General features: G+C 37.5%; 1 protein-coding gene across 21 annotated transcripts in view; it reads left to right on the forward strand.

Moving 5' to 3' along the window:
- Positions 1–22,398, forward strand: part of cadm2a (cell adhesion molecule 2a) — a 378,094-nt gene that overhangs the window by 312,180 nt on the left and 43,516 nt on the right. For all 21 annotated transcript variants that reach the window (XM_079598777.1, XM_079598779.1, XM_079598781.1 and 18 more), the window contains 2 exons: positions 14,653–14,805; positions 20,322–20,459. In XM_079598777.1, coding sequence (XP_079454903.1) covers positions 14,653–14,805; positions 20,322–20,459 — 291 coding nt within the window. The remainder of the gene's footprint in view (positions 1–14,652; positions 14,806–20,321; positions 20,460–22,398) is intronic.

Consider the following 22,398-nt stretch of genomic DNA (forward strand, 5'->3'; position numbering starts at 1 on the left):
AAAATGGTCATGTTCACTTTCTCAGTCTTTGTCCCCCATCTAAGCCTGACTGACCTTCAAAGCTGCATGGGCGAGGTGAAAGAGAGAGAAAAACTGAAAGAATGAAAGAGCAGAGCACTGTTTACCTTTTCCTTACTCTTTCAGGTCAGGGGTAGCAGATCAGTAAGGCCCGAATCCCCCAGAGCCGCCTGCCTCTCTGACTAATTACCCATAAGGCCCTTTGCTCAGGACTGTGATGTCTTTCTGTGACCATGGCAACTGTGGCTGAGAAGTTGTTTTAGAATGATGCAAAGACAGTTCTATGCATGTAGGTTTTTCTATCAAAGACTTAAGTGCATGAAATATGAATTATCCAAATAATTACATATGCACAGTTGCCACATCCTCATGAGATTCATGCAACCTGTTTTTGTAGATTTTTTTTTGTTTTGTGTGTGTGGGTGCGCTTGTTGGCTTCTTTTTTGTTTGTTTTGGTTTTGTTGTTTCTTTCCTCGCATCCTTCCTTTTATTTTCTGCCTTTTGTTCTGCAGTATACCTTGCATTCGTTAGTAAGGTTATGAAACTCGATTTTTCCAGCACTTAATAACTGTCACTTTCTCTAACAAAACTTTACTGACAGAAATAGCAACTCTTTACTCACATTTATAAATATTTAAAGGAATGTGTTGGGTTCAATACAGGTTAAGCTTAATCGACAGCACTTGTGGCGTAATGTTGGTTACCACAATAATAATTTACTTTTCTTCTTCAAAAATATCTAGCTTGCAGTGAGGCACTTACAATGGAAGTGAAGGGGGCCAATTCATAAACGTTAAAATAGTCATTATTTGAAGACGTAAACAATGTGTTAACATGATTTTAGCATGAGAAATCACTTACTAACCTTAAAGTTTTAGACATTAAAACTGTAAAAAAGATGAGAACAACTTTACAGCTTCAATAATGCATGCGTTTTAACAAACAATAATAAATGTAAGAGCTTTTGCAAAATTATAAGCTTCACGTTTCTGCTCTTAAATCCATACAACATTGGCCCCATTCACTTCCATAGCAAGTGTCTCATTGCAACTTTGACTTGCTTTTTTTAAAGAAAGCAAGGCACAAGTCAACATTACTACATAAGTGCTGTTGATTGAGTTTAACTTGCATTAATCCCAGAATATTCCTTTAAGTCTGCAGATTATAGAGAAATGCATGTTGTGCTTGAAATCTTCCCCCTTAAGTGCTCTCCAGGAAGATTTAAATGGCCAGATGTGTATGTTCAAGAGCTTGTTCTATTCATGTTATGCCCATGCATTTATATAGCAGCTTTCTGTCTGAAAGGTTCAACATCCTTATGAATAATTTTTCACGGGTTCAACTTTTGAATGAATAATGTATTGGAATTGAATGAGGTATTAGCCATTATAGTACATGTTTAATACTTATTGTGTGTGTATGAGAGATATGTGCTATCAATGTGATTTGTTTACACAAATGCCCGCTAGCTCTTCACAGGCAGGTTTGGCATTCATGAATTCTGAGTGCCTCAGAGAGAGCAACATTTTCTCTCTCTCTCTTTCCTCTGTATGCGCACAGCGTTGTTTATTGAGAAACAATTGCTCGGTTGCTGTAAGTGTAGCCTCTCTGAGTGGCATGTAATTTCTCAGTTTTCTACATGCATGAGCAGATGAAAATGTTTTCCGAAACGGGCTGTTTTGCAGCTATAGACACTCTCCACCGCTGTGGTCACAGAATATAGTCGCTCTTTATATTTCAAGTGTGAATTTTTATCCTAATGGCTTCTAGCAAAGATTCACCTCTGTTTAGATGTATAAAATATCAGACTACAAGCATATCTTAAAAAAACATATAGGCCTATTTTTTTTTTTTTGAGTTTTAAAGAACCTTCAATGCACAAAGGGTTCTTTATAACCTTTTGGAAGATTTGTTTTTTTAAGAATGTGGATTGCAGATACAATAAATATTACATCACAAAATTATTATTGTCATTTTTAATGCAGGGATGTACAATCCAGTATAATTAATTACATTTAAGTCAAAAAATGTATTTTCAATTTGTAGAGAGGCTTATTTTTCTGCAGTGATGCCATAGATGAACCATCTTGGGTTCCTCAAGGAACCTTTCAGTAAACTATTTTATTATCTAAAGATCCCTTTACCAGTATAAATAACTCTTTTTGATTTGAAGGTTCTTCATGGATCAATGGATTCCAATAATAAAACTTTATTTTTAAGAGCCTATGCGTCCAGTTCCACATATCTGAACAGAGGGGAAACTTTGCTACAAGTTTTTAGGATAAAAATGAGAAATATTGAAACTCAGGTCAGACTCAAGGGCCCAGTGCAGGGGTCCCAGAACTCTTATCTACATCCATGTGTTAACTTTCTGATATACCATCAAGCACCAGTTTAAAGTTTAAAGGCTTGATTAGTCTGCACTGATTTCAGCAGCTATTGCACATTTGCACTACACTCACAGCTCCAGTCAAACATTGTTACGCTGAAACTTCATTTTATTACAGTGATTTAACAGTTCAGTGCGACTTGTTTACTTGGGTGAAGTTGAGTGAAGTTGGTGTGATTTCTATACTAGCATCTCTTAATTTCAGTTTCATGTCTCATAACACAAAATATTGCCTTTAACTACATTAGTTAACTAGCCTATTTGAAGAGGACCAGTATTCCCAAATGACAAGTGCTCCACAGATGATGCCATTGTGTCTGCTATCCACATGGCACTCCACAACATGGGCATCAAGACTCGTATATCATAATGCGGCTCATTGACTTCACTCACAATCATACCCCAGACCCTAGTTAACAAATGATCTTCACTTAGTCTAAGAAACTCACTCTGCAGCTGCGTCCTAGACTTCCTGAGGACTCAGACTAGCATTCAATGGGGCGTTCTTCAAAACACATGTCATTTCTGACTTTTAAGGACAATTCACATTGCTTACAGACACCGGTATTTATTGGCGTTGGTCAGCACTTGTTTGTCAGGTCTTGGGATGTCTGAGAAAAAAATGACGTACTGTAATCTGATGATTGTCTGCGTTTGTTGTCATGTCTTGGTGCAGTGTGAATTGGCCTTTATATACGTGCAGTACACTGCTGTTCAAAGAAGCTCCTAAACTCTAAATGTCGGCTGTCATCTTCTTTCTTTACTTGTTAGCAAAACAAAAGATGATCATTGTTGACTTCAGATAGACTTATGATAAGCCGTTCACCGTCCTGCACATCAGTGGTCTGGTGGAGGAAGCAACATATAGGTGTCCATTTCACTGACAATCTTTCATGGGCCTTGAACACCGACTGCTTTGTGAAAAAGGCTCAACAGTTCGTCTTCTTCCTAAAAAGCCTTTGGAAGAGGTAAACCTGACAGCATTGACTCTTTGAACTGTAGTAGGTGGTGTATCAATGTGGAATGCCTGGTGTCCAGTTGTGTGCTGATAAATAAAGATTTTAAAAGAAGACCAGCAGCATCAGGAAGGATCCATGGAATATTCGTATACTCCTACAATCCCAGAAGTCTAAACAGCACCCAGGCAGAAGCAATCAGACTACAAGCTGTCAGACTACTTGAGCCTGTCTTGACAAAAAAGATTTGCCTGAACTGAACTTTCCACGAAATCACCCAATCTCTTTTCTGTCTAGTCTTGTGCATTTGACTGTTATGAGAAGCATCACAATAAGCTCGACTTCACTGAGAGTTTTTTTTTTTATACCTTGTTTCCGATAAAAGTGTCTCCGCATTGCGGTTCTACGTTCCTTCAATCTCAGGTGAGGAGGTTTTATTCAAAGATGCATTTGGAGATAGCCTGGCTGTCTCTCACCTCTGCGAGCATCTCCCCTCGGTGAGTCATGGCAGATTTATTGAAATATTTCATGGTATATTTCTCACAACCAGACCATCGGAATTTGAGTTATGGATGACCAGTGAGATGCGTGGTCAAGCTACTGCTCAAATGCAATCACAAAGCAGTCCTCTGAATATGAAACTCTTCAGAAAGCTAATATATAATTCAACTGTATCAATCTCCCTGTGCTGCAGCTCTCTGCGCTCTGAATCCTGCTCAGAAATCTATTAGTCAGGCCTTTGATGCATTTAAAATTTGCTCTGCCTGAATAGAGTTGGAGAGTGTCCCTTCCAAAAGTTCGAAAACTTGGAAACCGGACACGTTGGCTGTCATGTGTATGATAGAACTATCGTATATTTCCCCACACTTTCTTTATGGTGGTTTTAAAAAGACGTAGTCTCTGTCTTAGCTTCGACTTTGCCAGCATTAGTTTTGTTATAAATCTCCCAGCATGCGAAATAAGCCCTCGTCTCAACCAGGGCTGTAAAACAGTCGCGAAAGGGGTGCAAAAGAAAGATAAATGAAAAAATTAAATGGCCGTTTTATGGCGACCCTCACCTCATATCAATGTATGAAGGACGAAAGACAAGGAGAAAAACTTCTCTTTTTCTAACCGTCAGCTAAACGGACAATATGGAGCTGCGAGTTTGCTAACTCGACCCTATAGAGTTTCAAATGTTTCACAGGTTTGGGTAGTAAGTATATGGATTAGCATAATGTGATGGCAGTAAGAGCTTCCTTTTCTTTCTCCTTGACTTGTGTGGTCCTGCAATAGACACGCTTACCGACAGGGCCTCATTAGCTCTCAGCGTTGGCTCATGTAGACACTGCATACTGCTGGGAAATCTCTCTCTCTCACTCCCCAAGGCAAATCTTGTCCTGGCAGTTTATTTTGCGCATTTTTAGACTTGGAGAAAAGTTGTAGGGATAACTTCCCTCCGTCCTGAATTCAGGTTTTTCCCCAGCCTCCATTTTATGGGGTCTTTACAGGATAAATAATTCAGCTTGTGTTCTAAGTGAGTCTGCTCATGAGATTAAATGGGTTTAAGAACTGGGATTGTGTAGTGTTTACATGAATTCATTTTATTTTTTCCAAATTCAGCATGTTTTTGCAAAGACAATTATGTTTGTCTTCAGTCTGGTTGCAAAAGAGCAATCTGACCATTATATCAGCCTTTAAATACCAAATAAAACTTTTTTTATGACTCAGTGATATACCTTCTCTGAATGTTCACCATTTTCGTCCACCTATTTTTTATGCACAATTTTAGATATCGCATAAAAAAACGCTTGTTGGAAAAACCAAGATGCATATAAATTCTAGAAATGTTCATAAAAATAATATGTGCTCCATTGCTCTGATAAGAAGACATGCGCATAAACTACAATGCAAACACGTTTACAGAATAAATCCCTCTGCAAAAAAAAAAAATGCATGTGATGTTTCTCAGCAGAAGGTGTGATTGGATAACTGGACTAACCAGCAGACCAATTTCATTGCACAGCATCTCAAATGTTGCTTTCGTCATTGTAAAATGCCCTGACCAAAGTCTGTCATCAGAATGATTGGGTATAATGACCTTTAGTCTGACGCAAGGTACGAAAAAAGAGACACAGTGGCTTCTCCGATTGCAGCAACTTCCATTTTTATTACAAATATTTTGTTTGAATGATCTAATTAACAGTTTCAAAATATTTTAGTGTATTTTTAATCTTTTTTTTCAAAATCAAAAAACCCTTTGTCAAAAGACATTTTCATCTGTAATTACATTCACACGATTAACACCTTAATGTTATCCCACTGTACGCTTTAATCCACCGTATAATTGTCAGGTTAGGAAAACGAGTGCTGATCTGATGACAAACGGCGCTTACAGTATGTACCACGTAATCCATATGATCTCTTCTGAGCTCAAGTCTATTAATGAGAGTTAAACTTTTCACCTCGTCCTCATGTTCAGGATGCATTACAGGCAAGCGGAGTTCCAGCTAGCCTGTCTGTGGTTAACTAAGCATGCCCAGCGGGGAAAGACGAGCACAGTTAATTCGGGATCACAGCGCTAGCACACTTCAACAGCCTCAGTGCACTGCAACTAAACATCAAACATGTTATTTAAACCTTACTCAGACAGAAAAGTGCAGCGGTCTGAAAAACTGAGTATCACTTTGGGCTCCTCTCATATATGAAATGTGATTTTAAAAAGCAAACTCTCTGAAGTCTCACAACTTGAGGAGCATGTCATATTTCTGTCGCTTCCGCACCCAATCCTCCGCGTCTAGGGAAACGACGGGCTCAAAACAGCCTCCGAGACACAGGAGGAATATCTCCACATCGTAATGGGCCAATGTACTGTCAGATTTTATGGCCTAAGGCCAGTGTGGAGCGTAGCATGGTGCTTGTCTTCTCAAGGCGATCCTGAAAGGCTCTAACAAAGCCTGCTCTTTGAATGACACCCAAATCCCACTGTGACACCCCGTCACTACAGCCAATGGTGCAGTAAATTCCCCTGCCAGCGTGACTCAACCTAGCAAGGTATCAGCCACAACACCTGCTGTCTTCCCTGGCCACTGGATCTGCCGTCTCGGGCGCGTGTGTTTGAGGTCATGCGTCTGTGTATATAGAGCATGTGCACTTTGATGGATAGTGCGTGTAACAACATTACCTCTCGGTTGTTTGGCAGGCGTATTCGGCTGGGGAGATGTTCGCAGCGTCAGGCTGCTCCGGAGCAATCTGCAAACTCGTCGCTTAATGCATACAGAATACAAATCACCATTAAGCCATGCTAAGTGCTAGTTCAGCAATGCTAACATAATTTACCGCAACAATAATAGCCGCAATCTCTATTGCCCCGTGGGAAATTGATTTAATATAAACTATTAGCTGGTCATTTTCAAAGAGATGTGTTGGCACGGATACAGAGCGGAAGGTCGCACTTTGGAACAGAATATTAACCGTCTGTGTTTTGTAGCAGCCTGCTAACGGCACGAACGTTTATGATACTGCCTGTGATGCCGGGAAAAACTCGTTGGCAACTCTTGTTTTTAATGTACTACCAGTCAAATGTTTGGACGCACTGGACTGAAATTGTTTCTCGTGAATATTAAAGCATTTTGATGTAAAGTAGGGGTTTTGAACCTTTACAGAAAAAATGCTAAAATGTTCAGAAATAGTTCGAAATATTACAAAACTAGTAATGACTAATATAGGTTGTATAATTGAATCGGGGATTATTTAAATCAAATGTCATTAAAATGAATACAAATATCATATCATTTAATTTAAATGTTTTATATTGCTACTTTTAAGCTTTTATTTTTTGCACTGCTGCTTGAACAGATATGTGGCTATAACAATGTTGCACCACATTAAAGAGCATTTAAAGCTGCAGTCGGCAAGTCTGGCAGATTCAGGGGACTTAGCCAAAATTTTGAATGTTTACAACTCTCATGCCCCTCCCCCACTACCGTGAGCACCCTCACATCGAGATTATGTCCGTCAGTGCGTGTGCACCAGATTTTCTGTGAACGTGCCCGTCTCTTCAGCATTGATTTCTACAGGTGTTTTCTTTTCTTTGGTTGTTTTGGACCTCCTAGATCTGGTTGTTAACTGAGGAATTGGAAGCTTGTTAGTAGATATTCTCTCCGCCATCACACTTCGCACAATCCAACACACCTGTGAACTTCAGGCGTGTACATGTGATATTGTAACAAGAGCGAGGGGGATCTGTGGCGTGTGCGCAAACTGTGATTGACAGTCAGATCTCACACAGCCCTGCGCTGATTGGACCAGAAGAACCGGGAACGGTGGATTTTTGCTAAACAAATAACACGCTCCAGGTGGAGGTAGAAGCGTGGTTTTTTTTCTAAAACGATCTAATCTGATCTAACAATCTAATTCTAATCTGTCGGAGCATAGTGTCGGTTTCAGTGAATATGAAAAAAAAGCTTCAGCTTTAAAATGGCATTTATTGTTTGCATTTCCTGATAAGATTGACTGAATTTGATTTCTGATACCTTATCAAAAGATTGTGTCTATAATTGTAAATGCATATTTTTTGTACAAAACTAAAAAATGTATAATGATTTAAAAAAGTCCATCAATGTTAGGTAATCAACTTTGAAAACAGTTTTTACTGTAAGACCGTTTTGGTTTGATGAGAAAAAAAAGAAAAGAAAAAAATGACTTTGTGGTCCAAACTTTTGACTGGTACTGTAGATTATTTAGCAAAAGGTCATTATGAAGCTAAATCAATGTATCCTCTTTTGTTTTAAGCAAACCACATAATGTTGACCACTAAAATTGTGTATATAGTCTGTCATCCAGACAAGAAAAAATAAAAAGATGGGTAGGCAGAATGGCAGACCACAAGAGAGAGGAACAAGAGAGAATAGAGAGAGAATGAGAGCAAGAAGGCGCAATACTTGTATTTTGTTGTTTGGACTGGCAGCCTCATATAAACAGAGTGGCTCTGAAGCCTGGTGCTTTTCCCTGTGGAGGGGCTGCTGAGATGACAGTTAGAGTTACTGAGATGTGACGGCCTTGGGAAGAGTCCCGTCAGAGGAGATTTAGAAGCTGGGCTGACCAGGGAGAGCCGGGAAGGTTAGTGTAGTGAATTTATTGTGAGAAGGGACACTGGGAGACATGGAAACAATGGAGGGGGTGGTGTGATATGGGTACTTATGCTTCTTCTGGTCACATTTATAATACTACTAATAAAAGTATATATATATATATATATATATATATATATATATATATATATATATATATATATATATATATATATACACACACATCACTATATATATATACACACACATCACTGTATAATGCCTGAGTGTATTTAAAGTAGCGCCGCAAAATAATTGCATTAATAATTAAGAAGCTTTTGAAAAATACTAAAGTGAATAAGTGAAAATAGTGAAACAGAATTAAGAAATATATTAAGAAATATTAAATCAAGATTAAACAAATCAAATCACAGATTTCAAATAAACCTGAAACAATATACATTTCTTTCTGAATTAATGAATAAAATATTCTTGTAACATTTATTGAGTTAAATGTACAGTAACTTGAGTTCATCAAGTTAAGGGGAGATTTACATTTTTACAGTGTGATAGAGAGCCTGTTTTTAAGGCTGACAGGATGCTCAGATAATTCAGATCTGAAAAAGTTCTCTGCGAGATCTAAAAAGTTTTCTAGTATAAAAGAAGGGATTTATTGCATAATATTGTATGTATATTGGCCATAGCAGATCATTATTGGCCATAGCAGATCATTATTGGCCATAGCAGATCATTATTGCCCATAGCAGATCATTATTGGCCATAGTAGACAATACAGGTACAGTATCTGACAGTCCTAAGCTACAGGTAGATTCTTGCGGTCAGAGTTGAAGGCCTGAGCTTTTGTATCAGTTAGACAGCCCAGAAAATATGAGATAAAACGTTAAAGAGGCTTCCTCCTCTATTTGACTTCCCATATCCTTCTGACCGTGTCAGCGGCGTGGTTAAATCTCGCACGGTTCAGGATGGATTTCCTCTGGAAGAGGCTTGATACAGTGAGATGTAATGAAAGAGCTCATTAGCAATTCTGAGGGTGGTACTTATTTATCAATCATGCTCTGATTTATAGTATAATTAAACATGATAATTAGATGGTTGTTCAATCACTGCTGAATGGATGGCACTATTTTTCTAACGAACATCATTTGTTAATGAGGGGAAAGAATGGGTGTAACTTTATGATAACGGCTTGTCAGACTTCACATAGACTCTGATCATTTCCTCTGTCATTATCGCACCCAGACTAAATCCCTCCACGTTTCTGCCATGTGCTTCCGAGCTGGAATATAATATGGTTATCAGCGCCTTGTTTCATTTCTCCCAAGATGAAAAGGAATGACACTTTCACACCAATAAACAGTCGTTTTTAAGTTACTAGCCCCAATGAAATGAAAATCAAGCATAGATTATCTGACAATGTGACTGTTTTTTGTTTGTAAAGTGCGTTTCTTCGCTTCCCATCAGCTCTAGGGAGGAACGAAGGACCTTTTCTTCACTTCAGTCGGCTTTCTCTTCCGTAATCCTGTCTGTTTGAACTGTGCGGTCTTTGATGAGAGGTTTTGTAGATGAAAAACTGGCTTGTTTGGCGTCTTCGTTATGCTACGAGAGTTTATTATCAATTATAAGAGACATTCTTCAACTTGTCTTATTTTACTCCGGCTCTAATGACCTTCCCCAGCAATTTGAGGAGACGCGTCATTAATTAATGGCTTTGGTGCAACAAAATTAGCACTTTAGAGACTCGACAGGAAACTTCATCAAAGTGTGAAATCCACCGGAGAGCAAAGCTGACACCGTTTCCCTGCCGGCTTGGGAAGATCTGTGTCTTAATCAAAGGGCATCTGTGTTTTCTCTCATTTTTTCGAGATCTTTGGTCAAACCTTTTGTGTGTTGGTTTGATCATGTGTGTATAAGAGGCCTTTTGAAAGATCAGAACTGCTTCATGAATATTACAAGATCAACAGTGTCAATAAATGAAACCGATGTCTCCCTTGAGAGATCGCAGATGCCTGTCTATCCGTTCACCTCGGTTGGTGTGCCAATATATGGCATCACTTCTGAGCGTAAACACATCATGTCGAATGCTGTCATTCTGGGTATGCCAAAGCATGCATATATTTTGATAAATAAGCATCATCATAGATTCAAGCTTGGTTTCGTGTATTGATTTGCTGAGCTTGGCTGCAGCATTAAAATGCAGTTCAACGTGATCACTTGACCTTCTGTCTTGTTTTGAAGGAAGTGTGATTGTGAAGTTTACTTGTAATTTCTGTAGGTTTATGACAATCTTTCCATGTTAGCATTTCGAATCTCAAGGAATGATCTGTTCAAAATGAAAAATTCAATATACCAGTTAAAACCTGTTAATCTCCAACAGCAAAAAGCAGAAAGAAAAAGTTAGTTTTCACAGTATATATTGGGTCTTTATGCATGAAAATATGGTAGCTGCCTTTTACATTTTAGGATGGGGGTCCCACACACAAGGATGATTATATTTGGGGGTCCGTGACATCTTGAAGATTGAAAATGCCTGTCTCAGAGCTTTAGTTTGAGATGCTTACAGTCGAAAAAGAATGTTTGTTTGGCATTTCCAGAACTGACAGAAGTTACTGGCATTTTCCTGAAGTTGTTAGTTCTGTTCAGCAGTCGGCTTCAGGCTGTGGGATCGGGCTTAGAGCCCAAGAATAAGCAGCATAAGCTTCCAGATATGTGTGGAGTGAACAATGGTCATCTGACCATGTGTACAATTCCGAGTCTGTTCAATATGTATGTGTATGCCCAGCAAAGCCTTCGTTCCACTGAATACTTGTGATGCATTAGATTCAGCAGAGAGAGCATCTACGCCTCAACTCATGTAGAGCCAAATATCAGAAACGCTACGGTTTGAATTCTGAAGAGTGTTGGGGTGTGCGTCTTTGAAAGTCTGTATTTGGGTTTGTTCCAGGGGTGTTTTCTGAGCTGTGCCTCCTCAAAAAAAAAAAAAAAATGTGTATGAAATAAGATTGTAAGCAGCAAATGTTTCTCAAGTAACTGTCCAGCAGCAACTACATTGAATAAAAGTCTTACTCAATTGGATTCTGATTAATTTCTGATAATGCTGTAAATGAAGTGTTTTAGATAGATTTAAACAAGTAACAGATGTTTTTAAACTTCTGATTAAAAGAACCGGTTCATACGAGTAATTTGTTCATAAAATGGAATTAGGGCTAGGAATAAATCACATTTAAGAATATTAAGATAGAAAACAGTAATGTTTATGGTAATAGGTTTAACGATTTAATAGTTTAATGGTCTTCTTTTTTTTTACTGTTTTGCTGTTCAAAAATATTAATAATGGATTTGGGAAATGGAAATGGATGTGTAGAGATGTTCATTTTGACAGCAAATTTTGATTTAGTTTTAGTCTTTTGACTAAAATGCCATTTAGTTTGTCATATTTCAGTCATTTGAATTGTTTTAGTTTTAGTCTAGTTTTAGTCAATATCATAAGATTTGAGTCTACTAAATCTACTGTACATTTAGTTGACTCAAATATTATGATATTTAGTTGACTAAAACTATATCAAATGGGTTTAGTTCAATTGTAATGCAAACTTATTATACACTCCTGTAGAAAACATATATTAACATGTTAATATGAATGATATTAAGGTTTGAACGTGCAAGACACAGATTAAATTAAAGATGTATGCATTCTTAATAACAACTTGCATATCATTCTTCATTCTTTCAAGCAGACAAGCAGCAAATCTGGATGAATCCTTATTAAAGCTGTTAAAGTCATTCAGTCAAGAACATTGAGTGATTTTCTATTTTCCTTTTTTTGTTTGATTAACATTAATGACAGGTTATTAGGTTATTAGACTGCTGTCAGTTGAAGGCCAAATGCACGGATTCAATACACTGATACATATCCGATTTTCTCCCAACTGTTCACGTTCGCTTAAGATATAACGATTGTGTTTACTTGAATACTCACCAAAACGGATGTTTTGGCATCATTTTGCGTGTATTTGGTTTTCATTTAGTCTCATTTTTGTCAGTGAAAAAAAATTAACACTGCTACACTGTTCATGTTGTATGTTTTTGATTCACTAAAAAGAAAAAAATGGCTATTAGAGTCATTTGTTCTGAAAATAGCTGTACGGTTAAAAGGTCAAACTTGGGACTTTAATAACTGATATTGAGTAGGCCTACATATAAAGATTGTGATTCATCTAAAAAAAGATATATATTTTTTATCCAGCCCTATTCAAGTCTGAATCACAATTAACTTGAACTTTTGAACTGTTTTTCTTTTTACATAATCCACCACACACCACTGCCATGGTTGGTCACATTATTTACAATGACCTTAATTTAGGGAAGACGACAGGAAGGCATTAAAAACAGCGTGTACCGCAAGTTTTTTTTCATTGCTGCGTTGGCTTGCCTCTCTTCATGTAATGAACCTCATTATGTTCAATTACCTCAGAGACGCTGCTGTCCAGAGGGAGCTACACTCAGACCTCTGGGGAGACGCGTCTGAAAACACACGCTGACACACAACATCCGTTAGGCTGTTTCATTACAGCTACGAGAGGCCTTGCTGAGGTGTGGAGGTGGGTTTGTGGGATGCTTGTTTGGATACCCGGAGTGTGCCGGCATGCTTCCACTTTACACTTCCTTTAAAGTTCCTTTAACGTTGTAATTGGTGTGTATGGCTGAGAGCTTTAACCTGCTGTGATCACATAATGACATTCATCTCTGTGAAGCTTCTTTTTAGACAATCATGACTGAATGTATGTAAATTTCTGTAACTAAAAGTAGTGAGACTACTGTTGTGATTATATTTTTCCGATGAGTAACATAAAGAATAATAATAATTTGGTCACACTGTACTACACACAGATTTAAAACTGCATAAAATCGCTGAATAATAAAATGCACTCTCCTTGAATGGATTTTGGCAAGTCTAATTCATTTTAGTGAATCAGTTCATTTGTACAGTTATTTTCTTTATTAAAAAATTATTGACAAACATTTTATATTAAAATGATTAAAAATATTGAAATATATATACCCTTTTTATGTAAGAAAAAATAAAGTAAATTAAAGTAATTTAAAAGATATTGCCGCTTAAATCTTAATACCTTCTATGTACAGTACATAGTTTCATTAGTAGCGTGTATTATTTTAAATAGAGAACCTTGACTGTAGTTAAACTACTTTATTTGTAGATTTTTAGCTTGGGAATCTGCAGTTTTAAAGTATCTTCACTATCACTGCTGTATTCAATTTAAAGTTTTCAGGTGATATGACAAGGCTAACGGCTAAGGCATTGACCAACTTTTTTATTAAGAGCGCTTTGAAAGGTCACACTTATGATTGACCATAAGAATGTGTTCTTTCTATTCTCCTGGGGAAAAAGATCCATAAAGCTCATCCACGAATATTCTGGCAGGTTGTTACAGAGCGTCAATGAGGCTCAAAATGTCTGAGGGAGTTTTATGGAAAACAGAAGGTTAGAACTAGTGACCTTGTCTCCGTTGATTAAACTCTGCCGCCACATGGCAAATATCTTATGATCTACCAGACTTTTTTCCTGCTGTAGTCATTATCATTAAACAAAGCATGTTGAAGATGCTTCGGGAATTATAGCCCGTCTCTGACGTTAGCCTTTGACCTTTTCATTAGGTCTGTGTGATGACGGCCTCTAAAAGGTGTAATAACTGAAACCGTATCCTTAGGCCTCTCTCGCACAGAGGTCACGCTCATAATAAGTTTGAACTTTACTTTTATTCATACTCGACTGGGTAAAGAACCTGCAAATGTTATAAATACAGAGTTTGTAAATGAGGATTAGAGAGCTCAAGCATGTATGTTTCAAATCGATCAATGCTCATTCTGAACACTATTGACTGAAGTGATGTTGGATTTGAATCTTGACTGATCCATATTCAATTAGCCCTCTGACTGAAAGCCATCATGAAATATTTTTTCCCTGTAGCAATGGAATTGATCTTCATACTCAGCACAATATGTGATCATAATCATGAAATGACTTTGACTTTGGTTAAAAAATGCAACAAAAAAAAATTCCCTTTTGGTCAGTATTCATACATTTACATTTTCAGGAATAGAGGGAACGTCACAGAGAATCCGCCGCTCTTTAGTGTGTGGCAAATGCTAATGAAGGTGTCATAATTAATGGCGCTCTCTTGATTGTTTGTTCCCGCAGCGCTGAGAGATAACCGGATTGAGCTGGTCCGAGCCACGGCGCAGGAGTTGACGATCAGCATCAGCGAGGTCACGCTGGGAGACGAAGGGCTGTACACCTGCTCCCTCTTCACCATGCCTGTCAAAACAGCCAAGGCTTTCCTCACCGTCCTGGGTAAGACATCCTTATTACATCCTAATGCAGCCAGTTGGAGTGTTGAGGCATTTAGCCTTAAAGGAATAGTTCACCCAAAAATTAATATTATCCCATAATTTACTCAAGCCATCCTAGGTGTATATGACTCTCTACTTTCAGCCAAACACAGAGTTCTATTAATATCCTGGCTCTTCCCAGTGTCACATGTGCTGTATATAATCGCACGACGAGGAAGATTCCAAAAGTCTTTCATTCACCACACGGTTAGTTCAAACATAGGGTAGCTTCAGCATAACACAGACGAGACCGGACAAATTTAACTGAAAACACGGGAACTTAAATACACGGGCAAACGAGTTGATCGACATCGACACAGCTGAACGTGATGGCAAATCATATTAGTTACCATGACAACCAAGGAGAAGCGGGAAAACTGAACAAAGGAAAACAGGAACTGATGAATGGAAACTAAAAGTCCATGAAAACGAAACTTAACACACAGATAACAGAATAACTGTTACACCCAGATAATGGCATTTAATAGCGCCTGGTTTTTTGTAAGAAAAGTATCCATATTTAAAACTTTGTAATCTATAATCACTGGCTTCTAGCAAAGCCTGTGTGCGTTCACAAGAGTTCCGTGGTTTTCGGGAAAGGCATTTTCTCACCCAAGCTTACTCTACGCCTTCGTCCTATGTCTTACGTCATTGGGTCAGAGGTCACCCTGCCTCCGGAACTCAACTCTCACGTGAACGCATGTGATTATATTTCAAAAGTTTTAAAAGTGGATTTTTTTCTTACACTGAAGACATTTTTTAACTGTATGTATGTGCATTGATGCCTTTTTTGGAGGACAGAAATATTGCTGTATCATTACTAAATGTGTGCAACCAGTCTAAAACGGATTACACTGAGATTCTTTTAAAGGAGCTACTCTTATTAACAAGTCGAAAGAAAATTGCAAAATTTGTAGTTTCCAGAAAGATAGATAATTAGAATTTTACCTCAGTGGGGGCGTTTCAAATCTAACTTTGGCCTGGATCAGGATTTAATTAAATGGATTCACCCGGTCGCCTTCAACAAAGACACAGATGATCACAGAACAGTGTCGAGAAATGACACAGAAAGAAGTTTAATTAGTTTCCTCTATCAACTTTTACTACTTTTGTCAATCAAAAGTCAACCAGACTTTGAATCAAGTCCCAAACAAACCAGAGTTAATGTCAGCTATGACGGCTAATGCCATATTTCTGCATTAATTAGGAGCCCAATTAGCTAGTCTCATTTTAATTAGTTGGCGTACAACATTAAAATCATTACAGTTGTGCACTGTCAACAAGCCTGCATTACATAATGTTTTACTCATTGTGAATACACGAATGGATGCAATTAATTTCCGTGTTGTAATTAATATATATGAAAAATAATATACACAATGATTATTTATTATTTAAACATTTTGTTACATGGTTGTTATATTTGATAACATTGTTGTTATGGATGTTATGTTTGTCACATAATGGATGTAATGGATATTGTGGGTTGTGATTTTCACAAGTACAACACAAATTCCGATCGAGCTGCTGTGATGATTTTTGTTGGCCAATCCGGCAAGTTAGCATCACCATGGTCCTATCGACAAAAGCCGAATAGGATTTTTCCATTGGCTTTTGGATTATTGCAGAAAATAAGCTCTGTGACTAAAAAAATATATATTATTGTTACAGTTTTTGTTTATCGTGATAATCTTCACAAATCAACATAACTTTTATGAATTTTGAAGCCTAAATACAATCTGCAGGAGTACAAAGTTAAATGTAGGCTATAATCGAACTACACTACGGTCACATGACTTCAGTGTTACAATTATTAAGCTTTTGACAACTCTTTCAGTCTTTATATATAAAAATAAAAAAAATCCTGAAAGTTTGAGTTAGAATAGCGGAATAGTGAGTAGATTTCCTTTTCGGTGTGATGGCGTTTAATTTCCCAGGCTGCCACTGTAGTCCCATTTAGGCACTTGTTAGTAAGGAGAAGCTTTACACTTTAAACTTACAGTAAGAGGCTATTACTGGTGTATTATGTCGTAGAGTAGGCCTAAAACATGCAATATCTTGAGCTTGTGTTAAGCACAGACCTTATTTCAGGGATTTAACCAAAAAATGCATTCAAAAAACCAATTGACTTCGGGACAATGGAACTGGAAGTGCTAAAATGCTAACTTGTTTCTGGGTTTTGGCCTAAAAAAATACATCATCCCTGCAGACTAGCGCAGCCCAACTTACTTTACTGTATAGACTAAACGTCGATTAATCCATCGTTTGATGAATTACAGCTTTCGATCAATTGAAAATGTGCACAAACACTGAAATATGACACAGCATAAGTGAATTTGACCCTAAGTGGTTTTGTCTAAAACATTTGTGTATTAAATAAATGAAAGAAATGAATGGGTCAGAAACGACTGCTTTGCATCTTCAGGTTTCTTGTCATCTTGGAAGTTGGGACAATATTAAAAACCAACATGGCGCTCAGCGGAGGTTACAGGTCACGCTGCTTTAGAATGACTGATGTATTTACTCTGTTGCTTTTTAATGCATAGTACATTGTGGTTGTTTTTGCTTTGATTTATTTCTTAGGAATGTGATTAAGGCCTCTTACTCAGGGGAGCAATAAGGCCTGTGAACTGAATGCCAAACGTCTGATCTCATCTTCAATCAAGGCGAAACCAATATCTAATTTTCCTGACTAATGTTCCCTATTGATTTTTCTTTGTCTCTGCCCACAACCTCAGAGAGGAAGCTCCTGACACAGTAATGTATTTGTGGGCCACAGAATTTCCTGTGTGCTTGAAATTTCGTAAGATTGAAATGCTGATTGCTTTTGTACGTGGAAACAAACGTTTGAGGTTCACTCTTCTCTTTCAGGTGATGGTGTTAGGATACGTCATGACCATTGCTTTGAAACATGTCGCATGAATCTTTTGTATAAGTAGGGCTTTCATGTGTACATAATTAAATCAATTAAATAATACTGGAGAGGGAATACAACAACACATATACTGTGTGAATAGCCTTACGTCTACTAACAGATTGACATCTGGCATCAAGGCATGCCCATGATACAGCATACTTCATATCGATACTCTTACATTCAAAAGTTGTTGTTTTTTTACATAAATTAATACTTTTATTCACCAAAGGTGCATTCAATTGTTTAAACAGTGAAGGTGAAGACGTTTACGTTGCTGCAAAACGCATTATATTCAATTCAATTCAATTCAAGTTTATTTGTATAGAGCTTTTTACAATACATATTGTTTCAAAGCAGCTTTACAGAAAATGCATTTCAAAAATATACACACAAAATACAGTTAGTTAATCATAAAATTTAGGGCATAACATATTGCCGGCGTTGGGTCGTCTCTTCACAGGCGTCGAGTCGTCTCATCACAGGCGTTGGGGCATCTGAAGTCTCCATGAGAGGCTGGATACATAACTGGAGCTGACGAACTCTATTTGAGTTATCTCGGGACAGGCGTCCCGAGATAACAACAAAAAAAGGCAGATGGGAAATAATTAGCGTAGCTGCTGTTCATAATATGAATGAATTTGATCTGATTTAACTGTAGTATAAAAGGTATGAGATGCATCATGTGAATGCTTGGCTAAAGAGATGCGTCTTTAATCTAGTTTTAAACTGGGAGAGCGAGTCTGAACCTTGGACAATATCAGGAAGGCTATTCCAGAGTTTAGGAGCTAGATGTGAAAACGCCCCCCCTCCTTTAGTGGACTTAGATATCCTAGGTACGACCAGAAGCCTCGAATTTAGCGATCTTAAAGAGCGCGATGGAATATATGGCGATAGAAGATCCCTTAAATACACAGGAGCTAAACCATTTAGGGCTTTATAGGTCAGTAACAATACTTTGTAGTTGATACGGAACTTAATAGGTAACCAGTGTAGAGATGATAAAATTGGTGTTATATGATAATATTTTCTTGACCTAGTAAGAACTCTAGCGGCTGCATTTTGGACTAACTGTAGCTTGTTTACGGAGGATGCAGGACAACCAGCTAATAAAGCATTACAGTAATCTAGTCTCGAGGTCATGAATGCATGAACTAACTTTTCTGCATCAGAAACTGATAGCATATTACATAGCTTAGCAATGTTTCTAAGGTGGAAAAAGGCTGTTCTTGTGACATTTGAAATATGATTTTCAAAAGACAAGTTGCGGTCTAGTATAACACCCAGATATTTTACTGTAGAGGATAAAGTAACAGGACGTCCATCTAGATTAAGGTTGTATTGTAAGAGGTTTTGTGGGCAGTTTTTTGGACCAATCAGTTATACCTCCGTTTTATCTGAATTTAATAGAAGAAAATTACATGTCATCCAATATTTTATATCTTTAACACACTCTGTCATTTTAGATAATTTAGTGTTATCATCTGGTCGTGATGAAATATATAATTGAGTGTCATCAGCATAACAGTGGAAACTTATTCCATGTTTTCTTATAATATTACCAAGTGGCAGCATATAAATTGAGAATAGCAGAGGGCCTAACACAGATCCTTGCGGCACTTTATCCTTATTATATTTATAATAAATGCTGTTCTTTTGGACTTTCTATTGATCAAAGAATCCTAAAAAGAATGTAGCATGGTTTCCACAAAAATATTAAGCATAACAACTGCTTACAACATTGATAATAATAAGAAATGTTTCTTGAGCACCAAATCAGCATATTAGACTTTCTGAAGGATCATGTGACACTGAAGACTGGAGTAATGATGCTGAAAATTCAGTTTGCATCACAGGAATAAATTACATTTTAAAATATATAAATAGCGCCCCCTGCCGTATAACATTAAAAACACAGAAAGCCAGACAATTACTTCAATAGACCTTATTTAGAGCAGCGCCATCAAGGCTAAAATGAAATTAATGAAAGCGAGGCTGTGAGGGATAGACTTAACTTATTTTCAATGGAATCTGCTGTAAAAAGCTGTATAGAGGTCCTAGATCGCTTGTAATTTTCCACAGCTCATGCTGAAATGTCTCAGAAAGATATTTTTGCAGTGTTTCATCAGCAGAATAATCTAAAAGCACATTAAATAACAGTACAACCCACTGAAGAGATGTATTTCTATGCCTCACAGCCTTTCATTCCCGTTCAAATTCAAAGATGGCGCTGCTGTGAATAAGTTCTATGGCGGGAAAGGGTTGTCTCATAAATGACTGAAAATTTCGTCAGTGGCGGAGGAAAAGTTAAACTCTGCAATAATATGATCAAATAACCACTGGAAAAAAAGGGTCTACACTTAAATTAACCTCAGTGAACGACAAAAAGACCCCGGGCAAAATAAAAGGACTGGAGTAGTTCATAGAAGATGATAAATAATATCTCTAATCTTTTTTCCATTAAATTCACACTTACCTACCGTTAATATTTTGAACTCTGTTAAAGTGCTGAGCTATCTCTCTCTTTTTCTCTCTCTCTGTCACTTTATTCCCTCCATGTTTAGGTGTGCCTAAGAAACCAGAGATTAATGGACTCACCAAGCCTGCAAAGGAGGGCGATCACATCACTCTGACCTGTGTGACCTCTGGCAGCAAACCTGCGGCTGATGTCCGGTGGTTCAGAAATGAGAAGGAGATCAAAGGTAAGGAATATTATGATCCAACTCACATTAACACGCTTTAAGACAAATCACAATGAACATTTACTACATGTGAGTGCATATATTTCAAGCTCAGTATGGAAGAATGCTTGGGCTCAGTGAAATATGTAGCCAACGACTCGTGTAGCATCTTCTCTACAAATCCATCACCTTATAAACAATGTCCCATCTCAGTCAGAGGATGAAAGCATGCGTACGATGCAGATGGCATTGAGTGCCTTTGTCGTGACGTGTGTGTTTGCTGCACTTCTAAAAATACAGCGGTTCTAATTAGCATGGAGGCGACGTTTCCCACGCTGACTGATTATTGTGTCTCTGGTGGACGGAACCTTGGGGAGAGGCCTTTACAGTGAGGAAGACGTGAACCCCGAAGGATGAAGCATGGCTCAACAGTTTTAGCGTCTTTGGAATGACTTTGTTTTGCAGGGATTAGCTTGTTTATCTGTAAATTGCTGTATTTTGAACGTTAATACATTTTAATCATACATTGAATGTATGTTAATAATACTACCCTAATGGGCTGTTTACACAGGACACTTTTTTGCATTCCAGTGCGTTGCTTTTCCATTGTTTTTCTATGCAAATTTGCAATAGACGGGTGTGTTTAACCATTGCACTCGTGTCCTGTCTTTTGCAGCATCTCACTCTTGACATGGCATTATAAAAAGGGTATTCTTAAAATTACTTTTTCTCGTGCTTTTAAACCCAAAGCGCTTTCTCTGTGAAGAACTTCTAATTCGGTTTTGTTTTCTTACCCTAATAAATATTGCATTGCTTGCACTTTTCTGTGCAATAACACTATTAATGCGGACCAGAGCTTTCAAGCTTTAAAAAGTATATAAAAATCCATACGACTTGTGCACTTAGTCAAATGATAGCTTTGTGTCATGGACAGATAGAAATCTGAGTTAATATTCACAGGTAATTTTCCTCTAATCAGAGTTCATTTTTGCAACCAAATCGAGTCAAAGAATGAGCAAATCATTCAGACCATTGTTGTGAACCAAAGCAGCCAATTCATTGAAAAGATCTGACTCAAAAGATTCGCTATACTCTCATTAATGTTCCAAGAAAAGCATTGGAATATGGTACACAAGTTGTGTGGTCAACATATATGCTTTTATGAACTTTGACATACTTTGGTGTTTTTTGTTGTTGTTTTTTTTAGCTTGATAGTCCCAGTTGTCATTGACTTTCATTACTTAAAAAGTGGCCAGAATATTCTTTTAAATCACCTTTTGGGTTCCAGAGAAAGAAAAAAAAGTGATATGGTTTTGGAACAACATGAGGAATTTTTCATTTCAGGGGGAGAACTACTCTTTTAATCTATGACCAAAATAAAGAAATAAGAAAAGTACCTAAAGCCTGAGTTTAGCCTCTTATCTCACCTAGTCAAGGGTTTTTTATAATTTTGACTTCGACTGAGATCCTGATTTGGCTCCTTATCAGATATTACATCTGCGGTCAGTCCCTCTGGTCATTTGATAAACAGACAGAATTTGTGGGCAGGGGAGGATTTTCAGAGCTTATTTCGTTTCATTAAGGGATCAGTGATGTTTCAGATGAGAACGGCGGAAACGTAAGCTGCTTTGTTTGAGATTCCTTTAAGAAACTGATACCTGATCTCCTTACGCTTGACTCGGGCTCGCTGTAGTCTCAGATTAATGATACGATCTTCGTATTCATTAACTATCATGGTGTTTAGGCTAGGTTGGATGTATTCTTTAATTAACAGTGATTATTTAAAGCATCAAAACAACAGCTTTGTATAAAAGAAGAGATGCATTTACCTTGATAGATGTGGAAATCTTTAATGTTTTGCTGCGTTGGAGTTCATTTCTTCACATTATACTTCAAAATTCGGTTGTTTTCTTTTAATTAACTGTGAAGGTATTTGATTAATTCAGCTACATTTTTCTCC

The sequence above is a fragment of the Phoxinus phoxinus genome (assembly GCF_949152265.1).
Source record: "Phoxinus phoxinus genome assembly, chromosome: 23".
NCBI lineage: Eukaryota > Metazoa > Chordata > Actinopteri > Cypriniformes > Leuciscidae > Phoxinus > Phoxinus phoxinus.